The 12,593-nt window shown below is 35.2% G+C and overlaps 1 protein-coding gene across 1 annotated transcript in view; it reads right to left on the bottom strand.

Annotated features, from left to right (window-relative positions):
• Nucleotides 1-12,593, bottom strand: part of LOC122815361 (solute carrier organic anion transporter family member 1A1-like) — a 418,921-nt gene that overhangs the window by 147,428 nt on the left and 258,900 nt on the right. Inside the window, exon 9 of the mRNA XM_044087816.1 lies at nt 10,281-10,445. Within this exon, the coding sequence (XP_043943751.1) occupies nt 10,281-10,445 (165 nt within the window). The remainder of the gene's footprint in view (nt 1-10,280; nt 10,446-12,593) is intronic.

The following is a 12,593-nucleotide window of genomic DNA, read 5'->3' as shown; positions in this document are numbered from 1 at the left end:
ACATCAGATGTATCATTGTGATTAAATGAATGAAAAAGAAAATCATAGAATTAAAGGCATTGTGCCCTCCCCATGTCTTTTAACTGTCCCTGATTTTCTGCATAGTTCTGGTCTGTCTTTTGTAGGATGTTTGATTGCTTGTCTGTCCCCAAGGATTAAATTCAGTCAATAATGCCAGACATTTGAGCTTTATACTGTTTATTGCTTAGCCAATGCATGTTGATGGATGGCCTGTTGCAGTCAAAGGAAGTTGGTATGTACTGTCTCTCTCTCTCAGTCTCTCTCTTGCTCTCACTCACTCACTCACTCACTCACTCACTCACTCACTCACTCACTCACTCACTCACTCACTCACTCACTCACTCACTCACTCACTCACTCTCTTCATCTTTTTCACTATCCTTCTCTCTTTCTCACTCGCACATGTACAGACATACTCGCAAATGCATGCACATAAGAATACAGACACACACACACACACACACACACACACACACACACACACACACACACACACACACACACACACACACACACACACACACACACACACAATACCTAGCATAAAAATGGGGGTCATTTGCTTATTTTCTGTTTGAGTTTAATGCAACCTAATACTGTGCCAAGAAGCAACCACTGTGCCTGTTTGTTCATGATGTATTTGGAGGAATATTTAATTTTCACTTTGAAAAATAATTTTACAGAACATCTTTGACTTTACAAATGCTTTATGATAAGTCAGTTTCATGGAGAGGCACACAAGATGAAATGTATAATTTTGTGAAATATGAAATTTCTGTGCATCATGAAATCAGTTTTAATCTTATGGTTGATAAGCTGTCTGTTCAGTTTTTGGATGTTACTTTTAATGGCATGGCAATGGCTTGGTTAGCATCATATACAATATATATATATATATATATATATATATATATATATATATATATATATATGCTAACTCTGTACTGCAAGCCAAGAGGTGTCATCCCAGACATACAGTGTCTACCTCATAGCTAATATAAAAGAGATGGGTTATTAACTAGTTCTGTTTAAGGTTACAGTAAAATAAATGCTAAGTTTATTGGTGAATTTAAGAGAAATTATGGCAGACTTGAGATGGTTAGGCTGTAGCAAGAGAATAGATCCACTGACCAGGTGCCCCACACAGCTAGGTAAAAGTGAGTAAATAAATAATAAATAAGTAAATAAATAAATAAATAAATAAATAAATAAATACATAAATAAGAGGTAATTGTGATTTTTTTCAAGCCTTGTTTTATCAACTGGTTTCTTCAATGACATTATATTTTTGTTTGAGAGCTGGCACGTCCTTGGAAGTGATTATATTTACTAAGGGGATGCATAAGGCAGAACCCCCTTCATGGAGTGTAGGGCTTGTCCTTCACTTTACTCAAGGCTGTATTTGTAGCATTTCTTATTCAACAACTTCATGGAACAGTCCTGTCTTTGTAATGGAACTGTCATAGATCAGCCATATATCTAACCTGTGATTTATTGGCCTGCGGACTGTTGATACTTATTCACAATTACCTAAAGAAGCAATTGGGAAAGTGTGGCCACTGACAGCATGTTTGGAACCTTTTATGAGAAAGACCCATGTGTTGCTTTAAAAGAACCAAAAATATCTCTCTGCCTTTTGGTACACATTTAGAAGAATAATCCAAAAGCTTCAGTGTATGAGGTACTGATCCCTGTAGTTAGTATTATTTGTGTAGTTGTATCAACAAACTGGATGAACTCATACCTTCAGTCTTGAATAAATTATAGAAGTCTGACAACTTCTGTACCTGTCCTACTAATTACATTGTCTATGCAGCACCATTATCTTTGTAGATGTTTTAAAGAGGGGAGGATAAGAAGACCTTTAAACACAGCATTTAAAACACATTAGAGACATTAGGACCAATGCCCTACCAAAACATGTCATAGATGCTGATCAAGTCCAGTAAGTAACATAGTTTAAAATTTCATTGTTTGAAAACACTAAAGAAAAACTATCAGAAGGTAGCGTTTTGATGCTACTGTTTTAAATTGTTAAGCTCAGTAGCATTGCAGAATGACTTAGGACCAAATAACAAATTCAGTGTAGCCCCATTTCTACAGAAAAAGCAGCAACAATCAGAGTAGTAGAATGGCTCACTGTTTTACGTACAAGTAGATAAAGAATGTTTTTAAACTGCATTCAGTGTCTGATGAAGGGCTGAGATTTTGTTGTGTGACAAATGAAAAGATTATTTCCTATCAAGAAACTTGCTACTTTTGTATTAATTTATATTTAACTTTATGAATGTGTTATCTTTTCAAATGAATAGATTAGCTGGAGTGTTATCTTATCACGCTGGGGCACGGTCCACTCTAATGACTATGACATGACTGACGTTCTGCCCCCAGTGATTGCCACTAGCTTTGCATAGCTAATCTTGTACCTAAACAGGATTCTTAATCTGGGATTTTTTTTACTTTTGTACTAAAATAAGAGCTCTTTTAATCCATGCCTTCTTATAATTATCCATTGGATCTCCAAAGTGTCCTATTCAGGTACTTTTGTCTACACTGCACTTGATTCAGTATAACAACAGACTGCCAGACACATGTAATGCTTTTTGTCTAGCAGGTAGCATTCATGCGTTTCTTTGATGTATATCCTGTTAAATATTTGCCCTAGAAAAACAAACTGTTAAGAAAACTTAAATGAGTCTTTGCAACACTTTTGAAGGGTTGTTTTTGTGAAATGTAACTTAGCAAACACCATCTTACTGGGTAGCAACTCTTCAGATTTATGATTCCCTGATAGGATTTTTCAAGTTCAATCTTTGAAGTACATAGTGAAGGAAGCTCAGTCAGTGGCTTAATTTGTCATTGTTATGATGCTAAGTATTCATCTCATGTTTTCCTATACAACAGGTTTAGGAACAACTGTCACTGTTAGATGTGTATATAATGACACAAGATAGTTTCTACTGTAATTTCTTTCTTCCTATGAAGAGTTCGGTAATTAATGTTTCATATTGTTTAAAAAAGTAAACATAGTTGGCATTTGTAAGGATTTAGGAACTGTTTGTTCATATTACGATTTTTGAACTGTTGCTTCTGCAAATGTAAACATTTTATGCAATGTTTCATACCTAGTAAAAAGTGCTTATTGTATTATTCATCCAATACACAGAGTTAATCACAAAACAAATGGCTATATATATTATGAATGGCCATGGAATGAGGTTATCCTGACTAACAGTAGCAGATGAGAATTTTAACATGGAACTTGATTCTTGTCATACGGATTTAATGGTTAGAGGATATAGTAAAAGGGAGATAGTTGAACATTTGAAGGATATATGTAAAATGAGAGGTGCAGAAGCTAAACCATATTTTTCTTAACCAGTTAGTTCAGTGCAATGAGAGTCAGAAAGAGATTATGCTACTCGTCTCCTTTTAAATTTTACCAGTGATTCAAGAAATGGCATGGAAATTATAAAGAAACATTAGCAGGTGCTATTAACTAATGAAACCACCAGAGACATAGTAGCTGAATACCCTAAAGTTAAATATAAAAGCTGTAAATCACTTAAAAGGAAGTTATGCTATCTGAAAAATACTTTGGAAATAGTAATGGTTGAGTATTGAGTATAATGAATATGTATTTAGTACAAGTCTCTGTGGACATTTCAGTTATTGCAGATTTATACAAACAGGAGGACTGTTTATACATCTGGACACAGGGAGGCGATATTTCTTTAAGCTAACAGCAGATTGTGGCAGCAGTCACACAATGTACATAGCATGCTACCAAATATGCAGCAAATTTTATGTAGGAGAAACAGACAAGAGACCTGTGCAGTAGAATGCGTGAACATGTTTATAATATTAGGACTGGAACACCAAATAATACTTTAGCTAAGCATGTTAGAGACACTAATGAATCACACTGCTTCAAGTCCATGGTAGTAGATAAAACAGAAATCATCATGAGGCAAGGGGACGTAAGGAATAAAATGGAGATTAATGAATTAAAAAGGATTATTAAATTACAGGCAACAGAAAGCAGTGGTCTCAATGACAGGATTCTCATCAAACCTCATCTGAAAGCAAGACGGCAGCTGTAAGGTTCTGATATTTTATGAACTAAATGTAAACAATGCTTGTTGCTATGCATTTATTGCAAACTGAATGAAAATGTTTTGGTATGTGTTTCGTGATAGGCTAGTTTTGGGCACCAGGTTTGAATTAATTGAGTTGGATTGGTGTGTTTTTAATGAGCTAAGCATAAAATAAATGTTTTAAAACTGTTAAATTGGTGTGATGAAACAACAAGGAGAGTTGTGAAAGCGCATACAGTTTTTATTTATTTTTTTTTATATGAAGTAAAGATATATGTTTTAATTTCTTTTACTGTTGTTTTTCCTGCGGAATGAACAGTGCATGTTTTGCCATGTGTTGACTCTGTTTGCTGTTGGATTGCTTATTACACAGAGTTAAAACAATCAGCGAAGGAGCAGAGCCAGTACACAGAAGTCCAAACCAATCCAATTTATTGAGACAGTTTTAACGCTTTCATCAGAATGTATCCACAGACGCCTTCAGAAACAAGTGAATCATAGTATATTCCACATTTAAATACCCCACCAAAAAAAAATCACATGATTAACACCCCACATTATTGGTTAATTAATGAATACCTTTAAGACACACACCCTAAAAACAAGCATGCTAAATTCTTAAAAAATAAGAAAAGTCAATGAACTAATTGTATAGGTAAAAAATTGGTTACACATATAAATAATTTCTAAAACATAAGAACGACGTTTGAGCACACTAGCAATAGTGCCATAATCATTTAACCCAGGGTAGACACAAGCTTTAAGCTTGATCTGCCATTTGAGTTCTTTCAACTCAACCAAATCATTCCAAGGACCACCTCTGACATTCTTAATAACAGTGTCAATGCCTACAAACTCAAATTGATGGTTAGCATTACCAGAAACATGCTTGGACAATGCATTGTTACTATTACCTTTCCTAATATCCAAGATATGTTCATAAATGCGCTCTCTGAATTTTCTTTTAGTCTTTCCAACATAAAAACAGTTGCATTGTTGACAGAGAGCCAAATAAACTATACCCACAGTGTTACAATTACAATAGAACTATGTCCTGATACAAATACCATTCACATATACCTTGTCAAGTTAAGTAAGATATTTGCAATAGTTACAATGTCCACATTTGTGGGTACCCTTCTTTTTTGAAGAGACCAAAATATTACAGTTATCAGGAAATTCCAAGATCTCTTTAAAACTCATTCCTTTCTTATACACCTGAAATACATCCTTAAATTCATTAAAACAAGATAGCATCTGCCAATGTGTATTTAAAATCTGATGGCTGTGCCTGCACTCAGGAGTATATTTTGTGATAAATGACAAAGAATAATCGACTTTAACCAGTGTAATACCAATTTCAGCTGTACCTGTTGTAGGACGATTCTTTAGGATAACCTCTGCTGAGAAACATGTCAGTAAGAGTTTTTGCTTCTACCAAAAAAGATTCATCCACAGTAGTCATCCTAGTTAAACGTACAAACTGGGCCTTAACAATTCCCTTTTTCTGGTGTAAGAGATGGCAGCTGTCTTAATGCACAAAACAGAGTGTGTATGTTTTCCATAAATGTTGCTAACACATCTTTTGTTGACAACATCTTTGGATAGCTTAACATCCAAATACAAAATATAGGTTTTTACTGTATGTATACGTAAAGGTGAGAAAATCAGTAGTCTGGTTCAAAAATCCAATAAAAAGTTATAAATTAACTTCAGAATCCCTCCAAAAAATAATGATGTCATCAAGGAAATGCATGTAAAATGCCCAAGGGGGAGTAGTCCCAAAATTGTTTAATACAAATTTCCTCTCCCATTGAAGCATTATGATGATAGCAAAGATGGGAGCACATGCTGCCTCCATCGCCACACCTTTCCTTTGAAGGAAGTAATGCCCATCAATGAAGACAAAGTTATTTTTCAAGACCAATTCCATAAATAAGTCCAAAACATTTATTTTATTGTTGGAAAATACCCCCAGCTTGACTAAGAAATTGTGTAACCATTCAAGTCCAATGTTATGAGGGATGACATTAAACAAGTTAATAACATCAATGGTACAAAAAACATATTCATCATCATAACTCAATTGTGATACCTTACTTAAACATCCCATGAATCTTTGCATATGCATGAATAACCATTCAACACATTTTTGAGTTTCAAATCCACATATTTAGCCAAAGAATACGTTTTGGACTTGGAGGCATTAACTATTGGTCTCAAAGGGGGGTCTCTCAAATCTTTATGTGTCTTAGGTAGGCCAAAAATAGAGGGAATAATCGGGAATTTAACCTCTAAAAAAAAAAACAAGTGCTCAAGTCAATCTGACCTTGGTAACATGTCCTGAAGCAACCACTCTATTCTGGCGTATGCTATATTCATCATATTCAGCAAAGTCTCTTCATAAAAACATTGTCACACAAGAATAAAAACATTTTGTTTAAATAATCATCAACATTCATAATAACAACCCCCCCTCCCTTATCAGGTTTCATCACTGAATAGTCCTGTTCTTACACAACTGCTTGAAAAGATCAACTTTACATTCTGAAAGGTTCCCAACCAACCGTGTGTTGTTTTTGCATGAAAGTGACCTAAAATCAAAGTCACATAACTTCTCAAAGATAAGCAGAGGGAGGGAAAGGGTAGGTTGAATATACTACTTCTTTTAAAATCATCCATAACATCAGCAACAAACTTGTCTTTAAATAACACTTTGAAGTTAACCTTTCAATGGATGACAACCTTGGAATTGGTATATATGTTTGGTGACATGCAAAAAACAAATTTAAAGACGAACAGTAATGTTCAACGTTCACTCTTTTCCTACGTATTCAGTCTTTTTTCAATGTGTCAAGACTCTACATTGTGACTCACACTGTTTCCTTAGGCAGCCTTACCATTAGATTAGCTTATGGGATATAATAAACTGTGTTAGCTACTGGTCTGTGCTGAAACTATCTGTTTAACCAGTTCCTAGAAAATTAAAATATGAAACAGTACAAATAGTTGTCTAGTTTCAGAAAATACAATGCAAGCATCAGAGAAGCAAAGATAAGAAACATGAGTTGCATACACTGACAGGCTTTAAAAAAAGCCCTCGAGGAGGGAGCAGCACTGGGAGAGGATTGCATCCAAAGTTCTTGGTTAATACTTTGGGTGATTTAATGTTAGCAGACTTGATGCCAAAATAACTGCCATGTAAATAATTATTTGCAAATGTAAACACCTAATAACAAAACTATTTACAAAGTAGGTGGCTAGGATGTTTCAGCCACCTAAATAAATCAAAACTGCTTCTTTTGTGAAAATTTTTATTGTCATTTTTTGGGTTGGAACAAGTTGTGGGGAACCCTAGGAGTGGACAGTGGGAAGATTTAAAAAAAAAATGAGAATTACACTGGCAGCTTAAGTTAAATGCCACTGTTTTACCTGGTCTGAATGATCACGTGTCTATTTGGAGTGTTTTGTGACTTAAGTCCTATTGTGTTTAACACTTATTTTAATTTAATTTTTGTTTTACACTTTTTAATCACATTTCCATTTCTTAATTGCAACTTTTATTGGACTTTGGACTTAATTGGAGGAGAATGCTCATGTGACTTTGTGTAGATGTTGTATTGATTCTGAAGAAGTCTGTGTATGTTGTCAGAAGAAAGCACTTAATCCTGTTTGTTGTTTTTATGATTTGCGAAACCCACACAACTGCAAGGAGGAAATGCAGACTCCACACAGAAGGCATCCCAGCTGAGAACCAAATACAAGAACCACTTGTTGTGAGGCAACAATGCACCACCATGGCTGCCCTAGGGATGGATTTTAAATATAAACTTAGAAAATTGATAGAATAACAGGTTTTGTGTAGCATGCGTTTTTCTGAAGGATTTGAAGTCTGCAACTTTAATGTATGTCATTATTTGGTGACTTCAAATATCAGAACATCACAGTGATTTACCAGAAAATCACAAATTTTATGAGGGACAGACCAAAAATATGAGGCAAAAATCATGACATTTTGTGAAAATCTGAGAGGTATCGTGTGAACGTGTATTTGTGTGTGCATGTTTACATGTGTGTGCATGCCTGTGTGTATTGTGAGACCATGTGCATATGTGTGTGTGTGTGTGTGTGTGTGTGTGTGTGTGTGTGTGTGTGTGTGTGTGTGTGTGAATGTATGTAAATGTAGGTGAGCTTTCTAACAACAGCCAGAATATGTGTTTTCTCTAAGTTTTCAGAGTATTTATTGTGTGCATGGGCCGAATAGTCGGCCTGTTTAGAATGTTGTAGTGGTCTCACGAAGACTGTGCCAACTGCTCAGCTCATACTTTATATTCATGTGCCACTGCCATTTAAGAGTCTTCATTCTGAGCACAGAGAAGAGCAGGCAACATTATTGGTCTGTATTTTCTGCTGCCTAAAGAAACCAAAACAGCTTCATCCATGAACATTTTAAATGTATATAACATAGCCAAATATGTTAATGTACTGCTGATTTTAGTACAATTTTTTATAAGACATACTTGGGAAGTTAGTCTTTTTTGCAGTCTCTAATAAGTGTGGCACAGAATGTAGCATTTGCTGTAACCAGCTGTAAAAAAACACATTGCATAATATACATATAAAAGAACTATGGACAGCCAACAGCTGAAATGGCTGAAATAGTTGTTTAATCTGATTTCAAATATATATATACTTCTTCCTTGTCATGAAAACAGTATTCATAAATTTTATTAAATGACTCCCTTTTTGTGTTCCTTTTTTTTTGGGGGGGGGGGATTCCACCATGTTTGTTTCAATCATTTTAATCATGGTCATGTAGATTATGCAAAACGCTAGTAGAAATGCATGTATACACTCAGGATATAAAACAATAGCACTGATACTAGGAACACTGTTTTCATAAATTAGCAATATTGCTTCCTTTCCTTCAGGTGATGTCACTATACAGATGTCTCAGATTGTTTTCATATTCTGACATATTTATCTTATCATGACAACAATTATTGAGATTGAGCTTGTAAATTATTAAAAAGAAGTATTCTTAGGGGCTTCACCCCTCTAATGGCCCAATGAGGGGCAATTATAAGTACCTAAAAAGTTGTGATGAAAGGGACTCACTGAGTTTAATCTCATGGAGTTGATCCTCTGACAATGAATTAGTTAATCCTAGCTGTGTAAATATATTTAAAAATTAAAAAGCATGGCTCACTATAAGTGAATACTAGGCAAGCTACCCTGAAGAACCATTTTAAGCCTAGCCAATAACATCAGGTGAGAGTCAAACCCTGTATCTTGTTTCTATGAGGTGAAGACTTTAACCACTGTGGCACCCCCTTTAAAAAATGGCCAGTATTTACTGGTATAGAAGAAATCTCTTAATAAGATAATTTTGCTACTTGCTGAACTCAAACATTGTCACAAGTAAAGTAATGGACTGCTTTGTGGAATTGTTTTGCTGTCCCTGCCCTCTGTATCTTCTAAAAGTGTAAAACATTTATAATGTTTGCCTTCAGCATGAATATTCTTTACTGACCTCATTAATGTAAACTTAAACAAAAAAGGGTAAGAAAAACACAATCATAAAAAAAAACAAGAAACATATTGGCTGCCCTAATCTAGTTAGTCAACCGTGTCAGTGGAGTAACAGGTAGCATGCTTGCCTTTGGTACTAGAAGCCAAGAAGACTGTGAGTTCTAATCCCCTTCGAGGTGATTGGATTGCTGAAGTTGTATTGCAGTATTAGGAGAGGGTGCTGCACTCCACAATGCCATTTAAAAAAATGAGGTTTCAGCTCAGGTGGTGTAGAGGTACATTGTAGTACACAGGGTCCTGGTTTCAATAGTTGGTTGTGATTTAGAAAAGTGATCATCACTGTATTTGTAGTTTATGTATCAAACTGTAATTGAAGTTTATAAGAATGACATTACTATAATCAAGCTCTGTAATACCATGTTATTGCCTTAAGGTTTGTTGCAAGTCTTCACTTTTTGCACTTATGTCTCACTCTGTTGTTTAGATTGCGAGACTACTGGGTTACACAAAGTTTATAACCCAAATAAATACTACTTCAGTTATACAAAGGCCACTTTATGTCCATTTCAGAAGGCTCTGCTTATGAAACTAATTTCAGAAATAAATATGACAGAAAAATGTTGCACTTACCTATTAAGAAGTTAGCCTTCGAAATTGATTCACCATATTGCTGCTCCAAATACTTTGCTAGGTATGTCACCATTCCAATAAAGGCATTGAACTTCAGGACACTTATAATCAGATAAAGTATGAAGATTGGACTGCAGAACAGTTTCTTTAATGAAGAAAAGAAACCTGGAAATAAATAAATAAACAACTCAACAAATGCTTTCTCATAAATGATATATTTTTGTCTTCATTTGATCATAGTTGTGTTTACAACTTTTGATGTAAATAAATGAGCCATGCATTTTCTTTTCACCTATGCCATCTTTAGAAATGCAGCCCTTGCTTTAGTTTACTTAGTCTGAATATATGTTTAGAGTGCTCATCTACAACTGTAAAAAAAATACCAGTACAACACAGGGGCTTTACAATTCTGTTCTCACTCTCCCTTGAAAATGCAGTGGACAGTATTTACTTATATATGAACCAAGTAACCCCCTGGACACTTGCCCCTTTCAGGGGGAACCTAGAAGCACTGTCTACTAAACAACTTGCTCACAGTCAAACAGTGTACAAGTGGCATTTGGAATCCATTTCCTGACTACAAGATGAAGTTCACTAACATCTCATAGCCTTAATTCTCTGAGCAAACCTGCTATTAATTCATGACACTGCACTAGAAAGAGTCTTTGAATCATTTCATTTATTTTTGCTTGAAACACTGACAGATCAGGAAGTTAAATTACTTGTTCAAAACCACTGTGAAATTGTAGATTGCACTTAGTCTCAGGCAGTTTAAAAGCTTGCACTGTAATTGCCATGCAGAGCTGAAGTTTAATGTCATTGTTTTCACTAGGAACAAAACTGGAGTACAGTTGTTTATACAGAACAGCAAACAATCCAGAGCCCAATACAATTTAGAAACCCTAAGAAACTATTTAGAGTAAGGTCTTGTGTTCTATAGTGTAACAAGAATAGTCCAGCTATATTGTAGCTATGTAAATAAGGTGGGGCTTACACATTTACAATTTCGTGACCTCATCTATGACCATATGTCTCAAACTCTTAGTGCAAGAAATCTGGACAAAGCCTGACAAAATGGAAGAACAAAGACCCAAAATAGAGACAGACTTTAAATATTGCTCTTATAAACTTAAAAAGTTGCTAGAGTAAAAGGATTTGTGCTAACATACATTTTCTGAAGCATTTGAAGCCTGAAACTCAAATGTATGTCATTATTTAGTAACTTCAATCCTCAGATCATACTAGTGATTTGCTAGAAAACCACAAAGTTTATGAACAATAGATCAAAAATATGGGCAAAAATCTAGACATGCTGTTTATTCTGGACAGTTGAGAGTTATGTTTATGACCTTTCTCAACCACCATCTTCCTAGATGTAGCAATTTTTTTGACTGCAGACTAGCCATTGCTATGGATGGGGTACCCTACTGCTCTCTATTGAAATGTTAGCACTCGAACTGTTAAGTGCCAACACACCAAAAAAAGACTGAAACTGCAGGAGAAGAGTGAATCTCAGTCATCTGTCTGCTCCTTTAAACTTCTTTTTTGCAGGGAGTCAAGCCTCACTGCACCGTCCAATGTAGGGGCAAGCCCCAACACCCCTCAAACTTATGTATACAAATTTGAGATCAAACCTTGAAGAAAAGGGAATGTTCTGATAAATGGCCATCTTGGACTTGGCCATATATGCAAGTCTATTTTTTCAGCCATTCTGTCTCCGAGTTTTGGACACATTCTAGCAGGTCTCAACATTTCAAATGGTTACTGTACCACACTGCTATACAAATCTCACTTAAAAGTGAAACTTATAAAACAGGTTTCACCCATGTCAAAATCTCAACCATATTGGCTTCTAGCAGAAATCACCTTACAGAGTACTTCACATATCTATTTAGCTGTTACATACCTCCCTTCCCCTTCCTCTCTACAGAAATGTAAAGATGTTTTTCAGTCATTTTATCCGAAACAAACAAGAAAATATTTTTATTCTAGGTGACTTTAATATCAGCTTGCTAAAGCCTATTAATTTAGACATATTAGACTACCTCACTAAACAACAACTGACACAACTGGCTAAGCAACCTGCCACATTCAACCTTTTGACCGAAAAACACTCCCTCGTTGATTTCATCATCTCCAATAGCCCAAACACAGTCTCCAACATCACAATTCACTCATCCTCATATAGCAATCATCACCCCATCAGTTTCGTTATTTTATGCCCAGCTCCCAAAACAAAACCAAAATTAATCTCCATCAGATCTAAATCTACCAATGTTGTAAATCAATCTTCAACTCTCTCTTCCCTTGACT

The sequence above is a fragment of the Protopterus annectens genome, chromosome 11.part0 (assembly GCF_019279795.1).
Source record: "Protopterus annectens isolate FY-2018-M chromosome 11.part0, PAN1.0, whole genome shotgun sequence".
Classification (NCBI taxonomy): Eukaryota; Metazoa; Chordata; order Ceratodontiformes; family Protopteridae; genus Protopterus; species Protopterus annectens.
Note: the sequence above shows the minus strand (reverse complement) of the source record. Positions and strands in the feature narration are given on the sequence as shown.